Source organism: Mobula hypostoma, chromosome 9 (assembly GCF_963921235.1).
Source record: "Mobula hypostoma chromosome 9, sMobHyp1.1, whole genome shotgun sequence".
Taxonomy (NCBI): Eukaryota; Metazoa; Chordata; class Chondrichthyes; order Myliobatiformes; family Myliobatidae; genus Mobula; species Mobula hypostoma.
The window spans coordinates 94,476,046-94,497,026 of record NC_086105.1 but is presented as its reverse complement, the minus strand read 5'-3'; the positions used below and the strand labels follow the sequence as shown (position 1 = coordinate 94,497,026).

The window sequence follows — 20,981 nt, the reverse complement described above, 5'->3', positions numbered from 1 at the left end:
ATGATCTACTATACTTATAGTTGGAGTCATTCTGTGTACATCACAGAAAAACAAGTTTTTGAGGGCCTTCCGTTTTGCAAGAACACCTTTGCCAGAAAACAGTCTGTTAGTTGTAAAATATCCTAACCCTACACTTCTATTTTCAATACTTTATATCTTTATTTATGAATTTAGTTCCTTGCTATTGTATACCTGTATAGATCTTCAAACTTGTATGGATCCTTGTCACTTACCAAAGAAGGAAAGATTAGAGCTTGTAACTTTCAACACTAGTATGTCAGAATGTTGTCTAGTTGGTAGCTTAAACGTGTTTGTAAAAATTAATATGAAGTATAAAGCAAGATAAAATAGCGAGAGAATATTAATGAGCAAACTTTCTTTTCAAACTCTGCTTATAGCTGAGCTTCAAATCATCCATGTTCCAGATGAGAAGCATCATACTGAGTTTCATCACCAGCTTCTGATTGCAAATGTGGAGTTGTATCAACACAACTTTTTTTTTGCTTTTACCTTGTAGTTGGAAGAGGCTAGCTTAATCCTTGCATTTCTTGATGACTGGCCAAAGAAAGCACAAGCTCAGCATGAGCAATTATAACCACCTGCTACTGGCAATGCCATTTTCACACTGCTTTGCTGATTTCAAAGTACATTTCTGTCAGTTTGATGTAGTGCTGGAATACTATGGCTTCTACACTGCAGAGCAATCAGCTTGATCTTCAACGTTGCCAGTAATTGGGAAACAACTGTGTCATAGAGTCATAGAACACTGCAGCACAGAAACAGACCCTTTGGCTCAGCTAGTCCATGTCAAACGATTAAATTGCCTAGTCTCATTGACCTGCAGCTGGACCATAGCCCTCCGTACCCATCGCATCCATATACCTATCCAAATTTCTGTTAAATGTTGAAATCAAATCTGCATCCACCAGTTCTGCTGGCAGCTTGTTCCACACTCTCATCAGCCTCTGGTGAAGAAGTTCCCACTCATGTTCCACCCGAATGTTTCTCTTTCAGCCTTAACCCATAACCTCTAGTTCTAGTCTCGCCCAACCTCAGAGGAAAAAGCCTGCTTGCATTTACCTCTCATAAGTTCATATACCTCTATCAAATCTCTTCTCATTTTTCTACACTCTAAGGAGTGAAGGTCTAACCTATTCAACCTTTTTCTATAACTTTGGTCCTCAAGTCCTGACAGCATTCTAATCATTTTTCTCTGTACTCTTTCGATCTTATTGTTATCTTTCCTGTAAATTGGTGACCAAAACTTTACACAGTACTCCAAATTATGCTGCATCAATGTTTTATACAGTTTCAACATAACATCCCAATTCCTGTACTCAATACAATTATTTATGAAGGCTAATATGCCAAAAGCTTTCTTTATGACCTGTGTTGCCACTTTCAAGGAATTATGAATCTGTATTCCCAGATCCCTCTGTTCTACTGCATTCCTTAGTGACCTACTGCTCACAGTGTTAGTCCTATGCTGGTTTGTCCTCAACACCGCATATCTGTCTGCATTATATTCCATCCGCTATTTTTCAGTCCATATTTCCAGCTGGTCCAGATTCTGCCACAGGCTTTGATAGTGTTCCTCACTATCTGTTACTTTCCCAATTTTGGTGTAATCCGCAAACTTGCTGATCCAGCTAATCACCCACTAGTCACGCGCCTCCAGTCAGAGAGGCAACCATCTACTACCACTTTCTGGCTTCTCCCATAAAGCCAATGTCTAATCCCATTTACTACCTATTAACTTAGTAGCAGCAGTTCAACGCAATACATAATATAGGAGAAAAAAATAAGTAAATCGATTACTGTATATGTATATTGAATAGATTAAAAATCATGCAAAAACAGAAATAATATATATTGAAAAAGTGAGGTGATGTTCATGGGTTCAATGTCCATTTAGGAATCGGATGGCAGAGGGGAAGAAGCTGTTCCTGAATCACTGAGTGTGTGCCTTCAGGCTTCTGTACCTCCTACTTGATGCTAACATTCATAAAAGGGCATACACTGGGTGCTGGGGGTTCTTAATAATGGATGCTGCCTTTCTGAGACACAGCTCCTTGAAGATGTCCTGGGTACTTTGTAGGCTAATACCCAAATGAAGCCAACTAAATTTACAACCTTCTGCAGCTTCTTTCGGTCCTGTGCAGCAGCCCCCTAACCCACCCAACCCGTCCCATACTCGCCTGTCAGAATGCCTTCCACTGTACATCTATAGAAATTTTTGAGTGTTTGTTCAAGGCAGTCTTGAGGAGGACTTCATAAAATGTTTAAGTGGTAGCTTTTTTGAACAGCATGTTATTGATCCTACAAGGGAATGTGCTATCTTAGATCTGGTCCTATGCAGTGAGACAGGTAAAATTAGCAATCTTTTAACTAGGAATCCTCTTGGAAAGAGTGATCACAGTATGATTGAGTTTCTCATACAAATGGAGAGTGCAATGGAGACTACAATGGGATGAGGGAGGAGTTGGGTAGGGTAGACTGGGAACACAGGCTATATGGTGGGATGGTTGAGGAACAGTGGAAGACTCTCAAGTAGATTTTTCATCGTGCTCAGCAAAAGTATATTCCAGTCAAAAGCAAGGACAGTAAGGGTGTGGAGAGACGGCCATGGATAACTAAGGAAATAAAGGAAGGCATCAAACTAAAAGCTTGTGCATACAAAATCACTAAGAGTAGTGGTAAACTGGAAGATTGGGAAAACTTTAAAAAGCAACAGAGAACCGCTAAGTCAGCAATAAAGAAAGGGAAGATTGATTATGAAAATTAACTAACACAGAATATAAAAATGGATAGTAAAAGTTTTAATAATTATATGAAGTGGAAAAGGGTGGCTAAATTGAACGTAGGTCCCTTGGGGGAGGAAAAGTTGGAATTGATATTGAGTAATGAGAAAAGAGCTGAGGCTTTGAATGACTATTTTGTGCTGGTTTCATTGTGGAGGACACACCTAACATGCCAAAGATAGATGTTATGGATGCGATTGGAGGTTGGGACCTTGATACAATAACAATCACTAAAGAGATGGTACTGAGCAAACTTGTGGGCCTAAAGATAGACAAGTCCACTGGTCCTGATGGAATGCATCCCAGGGCACTGAAAGAAATGGCAGAGGTTATAGTCGAGGCTTTGGTGATAATTTAACAAAGTTCTCTGGACTGTGGACAGGTCCTGGCGGATTGGAAGAAGGCAAATGTCATATCACTGTTCAAAAATGGATGTAGGCAAAAGGCAGGTAACTATAGGCCAGTTAGCTTAACATCTGCAGTTGGGAAAATACTTGAAGCTACCATTAAAGAAGAAATAGTGAGGCATCTGGAAAGAAATGGATCCATAATGCAGATGCAGCATGGATTCAGCAAAGGCAGGTCCTGTTTGACAAACTTACTGGAGTTCTTTGAGGACATACCGAGTGCAGTGGATAGAGGGGAACAGATGGATGTTATTTACTTGGATTTCCAGAAGGCTTTGGTAAGGTGCCACATAAAAAACATTCATAAGATAAGGGTACATAGAGTTGTGGTTGATGTATTAGCATAGATAGAGGTATGGCTAACCAATAGAAAGGAATACATGGTTTTGACTCTGGTTCGCAATCAGTGGTGAGCAGTGTGCAGCAAGGGTCGGTACTGCGCCCACAATAATTCACGATATTCATTAACGGTCTGGAAGAGGGGACCGAGTGTAGTGTATCTAAGTTTGCTGATGACACTAAATTGAGTGGAAAAGGAAGTTGTGCAGAGGATATGGAGCGTCTGCAGAGAGATATAGATAGGTTAAATGAGTGGGCAAGAGTCTGGCAGATGGAGTACAATGTTGGTAAATATGACATCATCCTATTTGGAAGAAAAAATGGAAGATCAGATTATTACTTAAGTGGTAAAAGATTGCAGCATGCTGCTGTGCAGAAGGACTTGAAGACAGAAACAGGTGAAATTATTATGGGGAACAAGGAAATGGCAGACGAGCTGAACAGGTACTTTGGATCTGTCTTCACTAGGGAAGACACAAACAATCTCCCAAATGTAATAGTGGCCAGAGGACCTAGGGTAACAGAGGAACTGAAGGAAATTCGCATCAGCCACAAAATGGTGTTGGATAAACTGATGGGACTGAAGGTCGGTAAATCCGCAGGGCCTGATGGTCTGCATCCCAGGATACTTAAGGAGGTGGCTCTAGAAATTGTGGACGCATTGGTAATCATTTTCCAATGTTCTATAGATTCAGGATCAATTCCTGCGAATTGGAGGGTAGCTAATATTATCCCACTTTTTAAGAAAGGAGGGAAAGAGAAAACAGGCAATTATAGACCAGTTAGTCTGACATCAGAGGTGGGGAAGATGCTGGAATCAATTATAAAAGATGTAATAGCGGCATATTTGAATAGCAGTGGCAGGATAGGTCCCAGTCAGCATGGATTTACGAAGGGGAATTCATGCTTGACTAACCTTCTGGAATTTTTTGAGAATGTGACTTTGAAAATGGACATGGGAAAGCCAGTGGATGTAATGTACCTGGACTTTCAGAAAGCCTTTGATAAGGTCCCACATCGGAGGTTACTGGGCAAAATTAGAGCAAATGGCATTGGGGGTAGGGTACTGACCTGGATAGAAAATTGGTTGGCAGACAGGAAACAAAGAGTAGGGATTAATGGGTCCTTTTCAGAATGGCAGGCAGTGACTAGTGGGGTACCACAAGGCTCGGTGCTGGGACCGCAGCTATTTACAATATACATTAATGATTTAGATGAAGGGATTAAAAGTAACATTAGCAAATTTGCAGATGACACAAAGCTGGGTGGCAATGTGAAATGTGAGGAGGATGTTATGAGAATGCAGGGTGACTTGGACAGGTTGGGTGAGTGGGCAGATTTCACACAGAGGGTTGTGGTTCTGTGGAATGCTCTGCCTCAGAAGGCAGTGGAGGCCAATTCTCTGGATTCTTTCAAAAAAGAGTTAGATAGAGTTCTTAAAGATAGTGGAGTGAGGTCTTCCGGGGTTGAATATGGCGTGAGTCGGTGTGTGTGAGTGTGGCTCCCGATTTTTATTGAAAATCTACCTGTTTATCTTTGCCGTATGCTCGAGATAACTGAATATTTACCATTGTGAACAATGCGGGACATAGCTGGACATTGAAGTGGCAAATAGAATGTACCTTCAAAGTAAAACTGGGGAAAAAGATAGCGAAGCCTCGAGCAAGAAGGCGGATGTTACAGTAATGGCACCGTTGCATGCTGCTGGACCTGGACCCGGACCTGCGCTACCCGATGACTTGGAGAGGCTTCGTTTAGTACTTATTACTGACATGACTCAAGCAGTGCATTCTGCCCTAAAAAGAGAACTTGAAGATGCTTTATCACCAGTGAATGCTACCATGGAACAAATAGTGTCTTCTTACGAGTCGCACGACGAACGCATTCATGGGGTTGAAGACGGCCTGAATGATTACAGTGACTGACTGGTGAGCGCCGAAGCCGCCATTGCAGCATTGCAGAGGGAATACGCATTTTTGAAGGGAAAGCTAGATGACCTCGAAAATCGGTTGTGGAGATCCAATTTGAGAGTGGTCGGCATTCCTGAAAATTTGGAAGGTTCGAACCTTGTTAAATTTATGACCGAGTTTTTTGACGAAGTGCTGGGGACAAATTTTTTCCCAAGGCCTCTCGTACTTTCGCGTGCTCACGGAGTCGGACATAAACCATCCAGTGTCTCTGGAGCCAAGCAAACGAGACCAAGAACGTTCCTGGTTTGCTTTCACTCCTTTCAAGATAAGCAACGCATCATCAATAGACGGAAGCAGGAGCTGTATTTCCGCGGACACCGCGTGTTTTTTTATGAAGATTTTAGTGCGGAGCTGGGTAAGAAATGAGCAGCTTTCAAGGAAGTGAAATCCCTGCTTTATGGGAAAGGGGTCAGGTTTGGCCTCTTGTACCCTGCCCAGCTCCGGGTCATACATGAAGGTAAAAAGCATTATTTCGATACACCAGAGGCAGCCAAAGAGTTTTACCATTCGCGCTGGGGAGAAGAAGAACGAGAAGAGCAATGACTTTTTTTTAGGTTATTCATGCAGCATGGAAGGGGCCTCATACCGAGGCAAACTGTTAATTTTCATAAACCACTTCTTTGTTCATTTTTTCCAGTTTAATTTGTGGAACGCGATCGGGTTGAACTGCTATGCTGCCGAAACTGATTAACAGAAACTTTCAACCAGCAAAATGTAAATGTTTGGGATTTGTATCTCAGGCTAAGTTGCCTAGTGTTTTTTTTGTTTTTAATGCTTAGCTTGACCTGTGTCATCTTTAGCCTATATGTTATATTAAAAGTAGTATAAGTGAAAGGATATATTTTAAGGAGGGGAGCCACCCTAGATTAGATTGAAAGTTGGGCTGTATGGGGAACGCCTTGGAAGTTGGGTACTGCCTGCGATCATCCTCAATTGGGAAGGTAGATTTAGGTTTCGGGGGTTAATTGGGTTTTTTTGTTGTTTGTGTAAAGCGGTGGGGGGAGTGTTTTGGGGGATTACCATGGCAGTTTATTCTTTTGTGTGTTACGGATTGATCAGACTTTCTTTTCATTGTGCGTTATTGTGTGCAACTTATGCCCTCGCACTGTTTTGGATTGTAGGCCCTGTGTGGCTTTTGATATGGTTAACGTGAGTGCTGCTGATGGAGGCCACCCTGTGAGGTTTATTTCTTGGAATGTAAAGGGGCTCAATGGTCCGGTTAAAAGAGCTAAAGTTTTCTCTCATCTGAAACAATTAAAAGCAGATATACTATTTCTACAAGAGACACTTTTAAGAGTGGAGGACCATAATAGACTTCGTAAAGCATGGATTAGTCAGGTTTTTCATTTCAGATTTAATAGTAGGTCCGGAGGGTGGCAATATTAATCACCAAAAGAGTGCAGTTCACACCATCTGATGTAATCAGTGACCCTAATGGTCGCTTTATTATAGTCTCTGGCTCTCTCTTTCAGGTACCTGTTATTTTGGTAAATGTTTATGCTCCTAATTGGGACGATGTCCAATTTGCAAATAAGGTTTTGTCATTAATACCTAACCTGAATACACATACGCTAATCTTTTCCGGAGATTTGAACTGTGCTATTGACCCACTGCTTGATAGGTCTTGCCCTAGGGGAACATTTTCTGGTATGGCAAAGGCCTTCTCAATGTTTATGCAACAAAATGGTTATATGGATCCTTGGAGATTTTTGAATCCATCAGTTAGGCAATTCTCTTTCTTTTCTCATGTTCACCACTCCTATTCCAGGCTAGACTATTTCTTTATAGATAACTCCTTGATACCAATGATTAGACAAATTGAATACACTGCTATAGTTATATCTGATCACTTGCCCGTGAAAGTGGACCTATGTTTTCCTTTAAATGTTAGAGAACGGCCTCTGTGGAGACTTAACCCCCTTTTGCTTTCTAATGAGAAATTTTGTAGTTATATATAGGCTAACATTGACACATTCTTCGAGACTAACAAAACTGAGTCGGTATCGTATTCTTTACTTTGGGAAACTTTAAAAGCTTACTTGTGGGGTCAAATAATATACTTCACATGCCAATAAAGAGTGTAGGAAGGAAATGCAAGTGTTATTGCAATCTATTTTGGACCTGGATAGAAAATACTCTGAGGCACCCACTGCGGAATTATATAAAAGCCAGGTTGATTTGCAAGTGAAGTTTAATCTTCTATCTACAAACCTATCAGAACAATTAATTCTTAAGACACGTGGCCTCTATTATGAATATGGTGACAAGGCGAGCCGGCTTATGGCTCATCAGCTGAAACGTCAAGCTGCATCACGACTTATTCCTCAGATAAGAGACACACACCAAACCTTGACAAGCAATCCAAAAGAGATTAATAACATCTTTGCAACTTTTTATTCCTCTCTGTATGCCTCAGAGTTCCCCTCAGATAAAACAAATATGGAATGTTTTTTAGATAATTTGGAAATACCAACTCTTGAACCAGAGGAGGTGGAGAACCTAGATTGGACTCTTGGGCAGGAAGAGATTAATAATGCCATTATGGCTATGCAGAGTGGTAAGTCCCCAGGTCCTGATGGTTATCCAATAGAATTTTATAAGAAATTTAAGGATAAGCTCATACCGGTCCTTCTGTAAGTGTTTCAGGAATCTTTGGAGAATGGCTCCTTACCCCCTTTTCTTTCACAGGCAGCTATTTCACTACTTCTTAAAAAGGTCAAGGACCCGACTCCATGTGGATCATATCGCTCCATCTCACTTTTGAATGTAGATGTGAAAATTTTGGCTAAAGTGCTTGCATGTCGTTTAGAACGTTCCCTTCCCAAGATAATTTCAGACGATCAAACAGGTTTTATTAAAAATCGCTATTCTTGTTTTAATATCCGTCGACTGGCTGATGTGGTTTATTCACCCAGCGATTCTCCAAGTCCAGAGGTTGTTATCTCCTTGGACGCGGAGAAGGCATTTGATAGAGTGGAGTGGGTACTTGTTTAGTGTTTTGGAGAAATTTGGATTTGGCAGAATATTTATAGCTTGGGTTAAGCTATTATACCACTCGCCTTTAGCATGTATACAGACAAATTATTTTCGATCTGACTATTTCCCATTAACACGTGGCACTCTCCAAGGCTGCCCATTGTCCCCTCTTTTGTTTTGCAATTGCAATTGAGCCTCTTTCTATTGCACTTAAGTCAACTACATTATTTCAAGGTGTTAGAAAAGGGGACATGGAACACCATGTATCCCTATATGCTGATGACCTCTTACTTTATGTTAGCGACCCTGTAGGTAGTAGTCCTGCTATTGTGTCATTATTAGGTCAATTTGGAGCCTTCTCTGGCTATAAACTGAACTTTCAAAAAAGCAAGTGTTTTCCCATTAATAACTTGGCCCTACAGATTCGACAGGAGTCTTTACCTTTTCCTTTATCTCAAGATGGTTTTGTACACCTAGGAATACATATTACTCGCTCTTTTACATCTCTGTTTGAAGCTAACTACAGGCCTCAGGTTAGCCAAATGAAGGCTGATTTCAAGAGATGGCGCAGTTTACCCCTTACTATAGCTGGGAGAATTCAGTCAGTGAAAATGAGTATACTTCCTAGATTTCTTTATTTGTTTCAGTGTTTGCCAGTTTTCTTATCTAAGTTATGTTTTAAATCAGTTGACCAAGCTATAACCTCCTTTATCTGGGAAAATAAGGTCCCAAGGGTTAATAAGCGCACTCTCCAAAGAGGTCATGACGTAGGTGGAATGGGTCTTCCCGGCTTTATTCATTATTACTGGGCATCGAACATTCAAAAAGTATTATTTTGGCTCCACCGGCCAGATATAATCTGGTGCCTGCTTGAGTCACGGTCTTGCCACTCCTCGTCTCTCCCAGCTTTGGTGTATTCTTCCTTACCATTGAAATCCTCTCAATTTACATCTAACCCGGTCGTGCTCTCCACCCTCAAAATTTTTAATCAATTTTGCTGCCACTATAAGTTCATATCAGCTTCAGTTTTGGGCCCCATTCATAAAAACCATTTATTTCCTCCCTCTACATTCGATTCAGCTTTCAAACAATGGGGTTTGAACGGTCTTATGCGCATTAAGGATTTGTATACTGATAACATATTTGATAGTTTTGATAACCTGTGCGGTAAGTATGGCCTTCCGCATAATCATTTTTTTAAATACCTGCAGATTCGCCACTTTGTCAAGGAAAAATTTCCCTCTTTTCCTGTTCTACCACCTGCTATGTTATGGGAAAAACTCACTCTTAGCTTTAACAATAAAGGGCTGATCTCTGAACTATACTCTCAGCTGATGTCTTTGGGAGTTCAAAATCTAAACAAAACTAAGAGTAGGTGAGAGGATGACCTCGGTATGGATCTGGCTGAGGAATATTGGGCAAAAGTATTGAATAGGGTTCATTTCTCATCATCATGTGCTAGACTGGAGCTTGTACAATTTAAAGTTTTACACAGGGTACATTTAAGTAAAGCCAGACTTGCAGACATATACCCTGGGACAGATGCTGGCTGTGACAGGTGTTCCTTTTCTCCAGCTGGTTTAGTACATGCATGATGACTATTGGGCACTGGTTTTTAAAATTATCAGTGAGGTTTTGGGGGTGGCACTGAGACCTTGCCCGCTTATAGCTGTATTTGGTGTGGCAGATGATGATTTGGGTTTAAATGCAAGCCAGTCGGATATCATTGCATTTACATCGCTATTGGCCCGTAGGAGAATTTTGCTGGTTTGGAAATCTGCCACTCCCCCAACTGCTGCTGCTTGGTTAGAAGATGTAATGTTTTTTCTGAAATTAGAAAAGATTAAAGTCACTTTGAGGGGGTCTGTGAAAAAGTTCTATTCGAAATGGGAACCTTTCTTATCATATTTTGGGAGTCTTAAGGAATTACCTACTAGTTGAGGGCATTTGATTGTACTTGGGAAGTTGCCTCCCATTTAACACGCTTATAATTTACCTCACAGGGTGGTTGATGAATTGTAAATATGAGTGTATTTTGGATCATCTGACATGTTGCAGATGTGTGTGAGCCGTCGTCTTGAAGTAGTGTTGGGGTATGGTTGTGAAATGTCCGTACTTGTATTTGTGAATTGTTGTGATGTAAATATATTAGCTGCCATGATATGTTCGGGGAGGGTGGGTGGGGGAGGTTTGTTTTGGGGGTACGATATTAAAGCAAAATGGAGGAAAATGTAATCCATTATATATTCTGTATTGTGTCATTCCTTCAATAAAAATTGTAAAAATAGATAGCGGAGTGAAGGGATATAGGGAGAAGGCAGGAAAGGGATACTGATTGTGGATGATCAGCCATGATCACAGTGAATGGTGGTGCTGGCTCGAAGGGCTGAATGGCCTACTCCTGCACCTATTGTCTATTTTCTTGGGAGTGCTTGTGCATGAATTGCAAAAGGTTGGTTTGCAGGTGCAGCAGGCTGTCAAAATGGCAAATGCAATGTTGGCCTTCATTGCTAAAGGGATTGAATTTAAGAGCAAGAAGGTTATGCTGTAACTGTACAGGGTACTGGTGAGGCCACATCTGGAGTACTGCGTGCAGTTCTGGTCTCCTTACTTGAAGAAGGATATACTACTAGCTTTGGAGGTAGTGCAGAAGTTGTTCACCAGGTTGATTCCAGAAAAGATGGGGTTAGACTATGAGGAGAGATTGAGTCGCCTGGGACTGTATTCGCTGGAAATCAGAAGAATGAGAGGAGATCTAATAGAAACATATAAAATAATGAAAGGGATAGATAACATAGTGTTAGGAAAGTTGTTTCCTGTAGTAGGTGGGACTAGAACTAGGGGACATAGCCTCAAGGTTTGGAGGAGTAAATTTAGGAACTGCTTTTCCCAAAGTGTGGTGAATCTGTGGAATTCTCTGCCCAGTGAAGTAGTGGAGGTTACCTCGGTAAATATATTTAGGATAAGGTTGGATAGATTTTTACATAGTAGGGTAATTAAGAGTTACGGGGAAAAGATAGGTAGGTGGAGATGAGTCCATGGTCAGATCAGCCATAATCTTATTGAATGGCGGAGCACGCTCGACAGGCCAGATGGCCGACCCCTTCTCATATTTCTTATGTTCTTATGGCTTTGTGGCCAAGTTTGCCAATGTTACAAAGATAGGTGAAGGGGCAGGTAGTGTTGAGTAAGAAGGTATTCTGCAGAAAGACTTGGACAGATTAGGAGAATGGATGAAGAAGTGGCAGATGGAATATAGTGTTGGGAAGTGTATTGTTATGCACTTTGGTAGAAGGCATAAAGATGAATTCAAAGTCAGAGGTGCAGAGGAACTTCGGGGTCCTAGTGCAGGATTCCCTAATAGTTAACTTGAAGGTGGAGTTCGTAGTATGGAAGATGAATACAATGTTAGCCTTCATTTCAAGAGGTGTAGAATATTAAAGTAAGCATGTAATATTGTGGCTTTATAAGGCATTGGTCAAACCATATTTGGAGTTTTGGACCCTGTATCTAAGAAAGGATGTGCTTTCTTTAGCCAGAGGATGATGAATCTGTGGATTTCATTGCATTCAGCTGTGGAGGCCAAGTCATCGGGTATATTTAGTTTGGTAAGTTATTGATTAGTAAGTGTGTCAGTGTTACAGGGAGAAGGCAGGAGAATAGGGTTGAGAGGGAAAATAAATCAGCCATGATCAAATGAGGGAGCAGGCTTAAAGGGGCAAATGGCCTCATTCTGTTTCTACGTATGTTTTTTGGACTTCATGTATGAAGTTGGGAAGTCATGTACGAATGAAATTTCCAGTATATATAAACAGTCCAACCTACACATTCAGCTCACAACTAAATGCTTTTTCCTCTTCTAGGACAGAAGGTGCTCTTTTATTTCATCTTATTATAAATTCCTGAATATAACTCAGCTACTGTTGACAAGATCCCAATATTATGAAGGAGACAACAATATAGTCCCATATAGTTCATGATAGAGACAATACAATTTTAGAATCAACTTGCAATATATTGTTGATAAAATACCTGTTCTCCTGAATTTTTTGGGATCCAGAGGGAAACTTAAAAGAAAGAATTTTATAGATAAGCAATCAAAATAGAGTTCAATAACGTTGTGATTTTACTATATTTTTCCATTTCTTTACAGGCTGGGAGTCTCAATTACTAGAAACCGGGTTCCTTGGAATATTCCTGTGCCCTGTGCTGACCCTCTGTTCCATTCCACATCATACACCACCATCCAAAATAGTCATCTGGGCTTTCCGTTGGCTCATTTTCCGCATTATGCTAGGAGCGGTGAGTGGAATTTTTTTCCCTATTTCAAAAGTATTGAACTTCACTATCATATTTGGTTCTCAGACATCAAGTACTTTAGGATCTAATGACTATGACTATCTAATTCAGAAATGTGCAGTGAAAACTGTGGTTGGGTTAAGATGAGGGATCCTAAAGTACTACTTCTGCAACAGGATCATTAATTAAACTACAATGAAGGAAAAACAAGATGCTGCATCTGACAAACAGTGTTAAACAATGTGAACAGATCTTACTGATGCCTAGCAACTAAATATTAAAAGGATCTTTAAGTATTCACTGCGATTATTACTTTCAAATAAGATTGTCAGCTAATAATTTTTATTCATCTGTCTGGTTAATCATTGATCATCTCACATCCTTGTATAATCTGCCACCTTTAATGAGAATATAAAATCTGTATATATTACCCTAAGTAGCAAGCAGCCCCTTCATTTAAAGTTACTATAAAGTAAAGAAATAAGGAGTGATTAGAAAAATTAACTTTTTAGAATCTGGAGAAGTTGAGGCAAATAGCATAATTTAACTGGAAGTTTGTTTGCCACACGTAGAAGTATCTAGTAAATAATGCTGTTAATATTAGATGAGGTGGAATGGGAAGAGATTTCATTAAAGTAGAAATAGCAGGGTAGAGCAGATTTGCTGAATGTGGAGTATTGTATAATTTATTGACTGTGGAGTAAACAATATAATTGCTTGTAAGAGACATGTTTTTCTTTACAAGTTGTGATGATCTACCTGGTGTGTCTTTTAGAGAAACGGATCAAGAATATGTGCTATTTTAAAGTTGGGGAGTTGTGTACATGGGAGTGGTTGATTTTTGACCTGGTACTTTTAACTGGAATCGGCTCACCTGGAACGATATAGTTTTCCAGGATAAAATAAATGAAGATTGATTTGTTTGTGAAAACAGGGGAATTGTTCTTCTACTTTTAGATTAGATTATTAGATTATGAAGACACACAGTCCTCTTTTATTGTCATTTAGTAATGCATGCATTAAGAAATGATACAATATTTCCTCCGGTGTGATATCACAAAACACAGGACAGACCAAGACCGAAAAAAACCTAACAAAACCACATAATTATAACATATAATTACGAAGTGCAACAATACCATAACTTGATGAAGAAGTCCATGAGCACAGTAAAAAGTTCAAAGTCTCTCAAATGTCCCACATCTCATGCAGACGAGAGAAAGGAAGAAAAACTCTCCCTGCTATGCCTGACCACAGTCCGAATCTGAGTCATCTGAAAACTTTGAGCCTCCGATCAGCTCACCGACACCAAGTACTGAGCACCATCTCTGTCCAAACGATTCGACCTCAATCTCGGTCGCAAACAGCAGGCAAAGCTGGGGATTTTGAGGCCTTCCCTCCGGAAGATTCCCGACCGTGCAGTAACAACAGCAGCGAACTGGCGTTTCAAAAATTTCTCCAGATGTTCCTCTGTGCTTTCACGTCTATCTCCATCAAATCAGAATTGTCCACGGCCCCTATTTAACGTATACGACATCATCTTTCACTGGAGGGCTGTGCATGCGTGGCGCGCTGCTCTCTCTCCTCCCGCCATTTTGACGATGATGATAATGGTAATTTTAGATGGATGTTCACTTTCTCATATACTTAGGAATAAATTGATTGTTGTGTTTCAAAGTCATGTCATTGCCCAATGTTTTTGGCACAGTAATCAGTAAAGGTATATGGCAAGATGCCGGCATGCTTTCTCATCAATAACTTGCTGTCACTCCAATAACAATTTGAAATCAATTATCAATTAGAGATTCTACTTTAGGTAAATGAACAGTCATATAGGTTAGCCCAGCATTCTATATGAAAAGCTGAGCAGTTAACTGGATTTATGACTAAAATCCCCTGTAGGTTATAGACCATTTTTAAGAAGGTGAACTGTATTGAAAACAAATGCTGGCATGTGTTTAATAGGAATAGAAATATAGAAAGCCTACAGCACAATACAGGCCCTTCGGCCCACAAAGCTGTGCCGAAGATATCCTTATCTTTGAACTACCTAGGCTTACCCATAGCCCTCTATTTTTTTTTAATATAATTTTTATTGAGTTTTCAAAAAGAATACATGAAAAGATAAAATCTACCCTCCCCCCTCCCCTTAACCCTCCCCCCCCATATATATAGTCCTACCTAAAAAGAAAGAAAGAGAGAAAAAAGAAAAGAACCGCCTGGGTGTTGGAAGGTTTCCACATGCTCCATGGGATTCAAAATAAATTTGGTATAATTATTTGTTACTTTCCCCAAGGGACCAAGGTCTTTATCGGAGCACTTAAATATGCCATCCTATCTTTTGTAAATAAGGGCGCCAAATATTCAAAAATGTTACATATTTATCTCTTAAATTATAAGTAATTTTTTCGAGTGGAATAGAACTAGCCATTTCATTATTCCAACGATCCATACTTAAATACGAATCAGATTTCCAAGTAACTGCTATAGTCTTCTTAGCTACTGCCAATGCAATTTTTATAAAGTCTTTCTGATATTTATTCAATTTAAGTTTCGGTTTTATCCCTTCAATATCACCTAATAGAAATAATACAGGGTTATGTGGAAGTTGAGTTCCAGTAATTTGTTCCAATAAGACTCTTAAATTTATCCAAAAGGGTTGAATTTTAAAACAAGACCAAGTAGAATGTAAAAAAGTACCAATTTCTTGATTACACCGAAAACATTTATCAGATAGATTTGAATTTAATCTATTTATTTTTTGTGCTGTAATATATAATTGGTGTAAAAAATTATATTGTACTAATCTAAGTTGAACATTTATTGTATTTGTCATACTGTCAAGACAGAGTCTTGACCAATTTGTTTAATCAATATTAATATTCAAATCTGTTTCCCATTTTTGCTTTGACTTATGGGTTCCTTGTTTAATTGTCTGTTCTTGAATCAAATTATACATACAAGAAATAAATTTTTTAATTTTCCCTTTTTGAATTAAAATTTCAATTTCATTAGGTTTTGGCAAAAACATTGTTTGACCCAGCTTACCTTTTAAGTAAGCCCTTAATTGAAAGTAACAAAAGAAAGTATTACTAGATATTTTATATTTATCCTTTAATTGTTCAAATGACATCAATATAGCTCGTTCAAAACAATCTCCTATAAATTTAATCCCTTTTTGGTACCAATTATATAAAAGTTGATTGTCCATTGTAAAAGGAATAAGTCTGTTTTGAAACAAAGGTCTCCTTGCTAATAGAGATTTCTGTGTTTCATTATCATCATTTATCTTATTCCATAAATCAATCAAATGTGTTAATATAGGAGATTCTTTCTTTTCCCGTATCTTTTTAGATTCCCATTTATATATAAAATCTTCAGGTCTATTTTCTCCTATCTTATCTAGTTCTATTTTAATCCATGCTGGTTTTTGATCATCGAAGAAAGATGCAATAAATCTAAGTTGATTTGCTTTATAATAGTTTTTAAAGTTTGAAGTTGTAACCCTCCTAACCTAAATTTACATGTCAATTTTTCCAATGATATTCTTGACATTTTACCTATCCAAAGAAATTTTCTCACACATTTATTTAACTCTTGAAAAAATTTCTGTGGCAATTGTGTTGGTAATGTTTGAAACAAATACTGTAATCTAGGAAATATATTCATTTTTACAACATTGACTCTACCTACTAATGTTATTGGTAGTATCATCCATCTGTCAAAATCTTCTTGAATTTTTTTCAACAGCGGTAAATAATTAAATTTATATAAATTCTTTACATCATTATCAAGTCTTATACCTAAATACTTTATACCATTTACCGGCCATCTAAATTGGGTTACTAATCGACATTGACTATAGTCTCCTTTAGTAAGAGGTAAAATTTCACTTTTATCCCAATTTATTTTGTAACCTGATACCTTCCCATATTCATCCAATCTAGAAGATAGTTTATGTAACGAATGTTGTGGGTTTGTCAAATAGATCAAAACATCATCAGCAAAAAGATTAATTTTATATTCCTCCTGATTAACTCTAAAACCCATAATATCTGGATCAATTCTGATTAGTTCTGCTAATGGCTCTATCGCCAGTACAAATAAAGCAGGTGATAATGGACAACCTTGTCTAGTTGACCTTTTTAACTGGAATGGTGTTGAAATTTGAGAATTTGTCACTACTTCAGCTTTAGGGTTAGAATTTAAAGTTTTAATCCAATTTATAAAAGATGTTCCTAACCCATATTTTTCTAATACTTTAAATAAAAAATCCCATTCTAATCTATCAAATGCTTTTTCTGCATCCAAAGCTACTACTATACTCTTCTCATCCCTTTTTTTTGCCAAATGAATTATACTGAGTAGCTGGGTTACATTATCTGCCCATTGTCTATTTTTAATAAATCCTGTTTGATCCATATGTATTAATTTTGGTAAATATTTAGATAATCTATTCGATAAAATTTTTGCTATTATTTTATAATCCGTATTCAATAAAGAAATAGGCCTGTATGATGTTGATTTCATAGGGTCTCTGTCTTTTTTTGGTAATACTATTACAATCGCTGTTGAAAAAGATTCTGGAAGTTTATGTATTTTTTCTACTTGACGTATTAGTTCCATAAAAAGAGGAAATAATAAATCTTTAAATTTTTTATAAAATTCAGGTGGAAAACCATCTTCTCCTGGAGATTTATTACTTTGGAGTGATCCTAAAGCTTCTTCAACTTCTTTTAATGTAAAAGGCATATTTAATCCCTTCTGTTCTTCCAAATTCAATTTTGGAAGAGAAATTTGTGATAAAAACCTTTCTATCTCATTAACATCATTTTGGGATTCTGATTGATATAATTCAGAATAGAAATTTTTAAAAGTTTCATTTATTTCAAGAGGTTTATAAGATATTTTATTTGCCCTTGTTCTAATTGCATTTATTGTTTTGGAAGCTTGTTCTGTTTTCAACTGCCAGGCAAAAATTTTATGTGCTCTCTCACCTAACTCATAATACCTTTGTTTAGTTCTTATAATTGCTTTTTCCGTTCTATATGTCTGAAGCGTATTATATTGTAACTTCTAATTAACAAGTTGTCTTCGTTTTTCTTCTGACATATATCTTTGAGATTCTTTTTCTATTTTTGTAATCTCTTTTTCCAATTGATCTAGTTCTGCCATATATTCTTTCTTAATTTTAGACGTATAACTTATTATCTGGCCCCTAAGATATGCTTTCATCGCATCCCATAATATAAATTTATCATCCACTGAATGAAAATTTGTATCCAAAAAAAATTGAATCTGCTTTTTCATAAAATCACAGAAATTTTGATGTTTTAATAATGTTGAATTAAATCTCCATCTATAAGCCACTTCTTCCTTATCAGCCATTATTATTGTCATTAATAAAGGGGAATGATCTGATAATATTCTTGCTTTATATTCCATAATTTTCACTCTGTGTTGAATATGCATTGATAATAGAAACAAATCTATCCTTGAGTAAGTTTTATGTCTATGGGAGTAGAACGAATAGTCTCTTTCTTTAGGATTGATTCTTCTCCATATATCAATCAAATTTAAATCCTTCATCAATGATAAAGTTAAATTTACTACCTTCGATTTTATAACAGCCTTGGTTGATCTATCTAAGATTGGGTCTAAGCAAAAATTAAAGTCTCCTCCAATTAATATTTTTTCATGTGCATCCGCCAAATTCAGAAAAGCTTCTTGTATGAATTTTGCATCATTTTTGTTTGGTGCATAAATATTCATAAAAGTCCATAATTCAGAAAAAAGTTGACAATGTATAATCACATATCTCCCCGCAGAATCAGTTATTACCTTTTGTATTCTAATTGGTAACGTTTTATTGATCAAAATTGCTACTCCCCTCGCTTTTGAATTAAATGAAGCCGCAACAACGCTTCCCACCCAATCTCTCTTTAGTTTCTGATGTTCTGTTTCTGTTAGGTGCGTTTCCTGTAAAAAAGCTAAATCTATCTTCATTTTTTTAATGTGTTAAGATTCTTTTTCTTTTCACTGGTCCATTAAGCCCATTAACATTAAAACTCAAAAAATTCAATAAATTAGTCATTATTCTTAACAAAGTTACTCCAATCTAAAACATTACTTATCTTCTCAACTCTCATAGTTCCTTGGGGAATCTCTTTAAACTTCACCATGTTGCTATGTGTTTCCCTCCCAACCTTCCAGGCAAAAAGAAAAGAAAAGATAGGAAGAATACAAAAAAAGAAAAATCAAAATACCCTCCCACTAATGTTGTGAATGAAAAGATACACAACACTACCCCCCTCCATTTTACGGGTCGTGGCAAATGCCACGCTTGCACACATGATTAGCGTAGCAATCGATCAGTGCTTCTTCCAGCTCCCCCGCAACAAAAAAAATTATATATATATAGGCAAAATTAATGTTAGTATTCCCAACTAATATTCCTCCAGTTTTAACCTTTCTTACCCCCCTCGTATAATTAATGATATATTTATACATTTATCCAGCTTCAAAAATCCAACAAGTCCATTCTTTAACCCAATGTTCATCTTCAATCTATCTCGCTCGCCTGGATTTGTTCTTGTATCTGGTGAATATTCAGAGAATCTCGCACAAACTGCTCTGCTTTCTGGTAATCATCAAAAAATCTTTTTTCTCCACCAGGCAAAAAAATCTTCAAGGTTGCAGGATAACGCAATATAAATTGATAACCATGATCCCATAGGGTTTTTTTCACTGGATTAAATTTCTTCCTTCTCTTCAAAAGTTCATAACTTATATCAGGGTAGAAAAAAACTTTGTTCCGTTTAATTATCAATGGCCCTTTTCTATCCTTGGCAGCTCGAGCAGCTGCCTGTAGAATCCTTTCCTTGTCTTGAAATCTTAAGAATTTTATTAAAATCGATCGTGGATATTGGTCATCTTTTGGTTTTGGTCTTAGAGCTCTATGTGCCCGCTCAATTTCAATTGGTCGAACCTCCTCTTCCATTTGCAAAACATCCGGGATCCATTTAAAAAAAATTCTATTGGTTTTTCTCCCTCCGTACCTTCTTTAAGACCAACAATTTTAATATTATTACGTCTACTGAAATTTTCCAACATGTCCACTTTCTCCAAGAGTCGATTTCTTTCTGAGTTCCAGACAAGCAAATCATTTTCTGTTTTTTCCACTCTATCATTCATATGCCCCATTGCTCTTTCCATCTTTTGAAGCTTCTTATCCATTTTGTCCTGTCTTTCCATAACTTTATTATAGCACATCTTCGTATCTCTAAGCTCTTCTCTTACTTTTCTTAGTTCAGCCATTAATTGCAATATAGCCTCTCTTATGTCTCTATCATCTCCTTTACTTCCAATCGCTTCCAATTCTTCCTCCTCTTCTTCATCTGTGTTCTCTGCAGAATCCAATTCTGACTCTGAGTCATTTTCAATTGCAGTGGCTGTCGGTTCTTGTAGTTTGCGTTGTGTCGATTTGCGCATGCGCTCTTCTTTGCTCATGCGCATTTCCGGTGCCTTCTTCGAAGAACCCGTTACCACCGCCATTGCTCCCTGTTCTACCGAAGGAGATCCAACCTGAGTCCGAGGCTCCATCGTTGCAGTAGGCCTTTTTTCTTCCCCTCTCGCGGCTGCTTCGCAACAGCAGACTTCTTTTGTTGCGGTTTAGGAGGCATATCGTAAGGTAGTCTTACAAAGTTTATAAATAGTTTTCAGAAAATATTTATTAACTTTGTTTTGTTTAAATGGTACTTTACTGATTTGTTGCGGGAGAGCTGGATTTACACGTCTCAATCCCACGTCATCACGTGATGCCCCCCAGCCCTCTATTTTTCTAAGCTTCATGTACCTATCCAGGAGTCTCTTAAAAGACCCTATCATTTCCGCCTCTACCACTGCCGCCAGCAGCCCATTCCACGCACTCACCACTCTCTGTGTAAAAAACCTACCCCTGACATCTTAAACACAAAATAATCTGCAGATGCTGGGGTCACAGCAATACTCACAACACGCTGGAAGAACTCAGCAGGTTGGGCAGCATCCGTGGACACGATGAGTCAACGTTTCGGGCCGGAACCTTTCATCAGGACTGAAGAGGGAAGGGGCAGAGGCCCTATAAAGAAGGTGGGGGGAGGGTGGGAAGGAGAAGGCTGGTAGGTTCCAGGTGAAAAACCAGTAAGGGG

The 20,981-nt window shown here is 38.2% G+C and overlaps 1 protein-coding gene across 2 annotated transcripts in view; it reads left to right on the top strand.

Moving 5' to 3' along the window:
- The window catches only part of lmf1 (lipase maturation factor 1), a 784,937-nt gene that overhangs the window by 239,439 nt on the left and 524,517 nt on the right, over positions 1-20,981 (top strand). For both annotated transcript variants that reach the window (XM_063057364.1, XM_063057365.1), the window contains one exon: positions 12,647-12,795. In XM_063057364.1, the coding sequence (XP_062913434.1) occupies positions 12,784-12,795 (12 nt within the window). In that variant the 5' untranslated portion in view covers positions 12,647-12,783. The remainder of the gene's footprint in view (positions 1-12,646; positions 12,796-20,981) is intronic.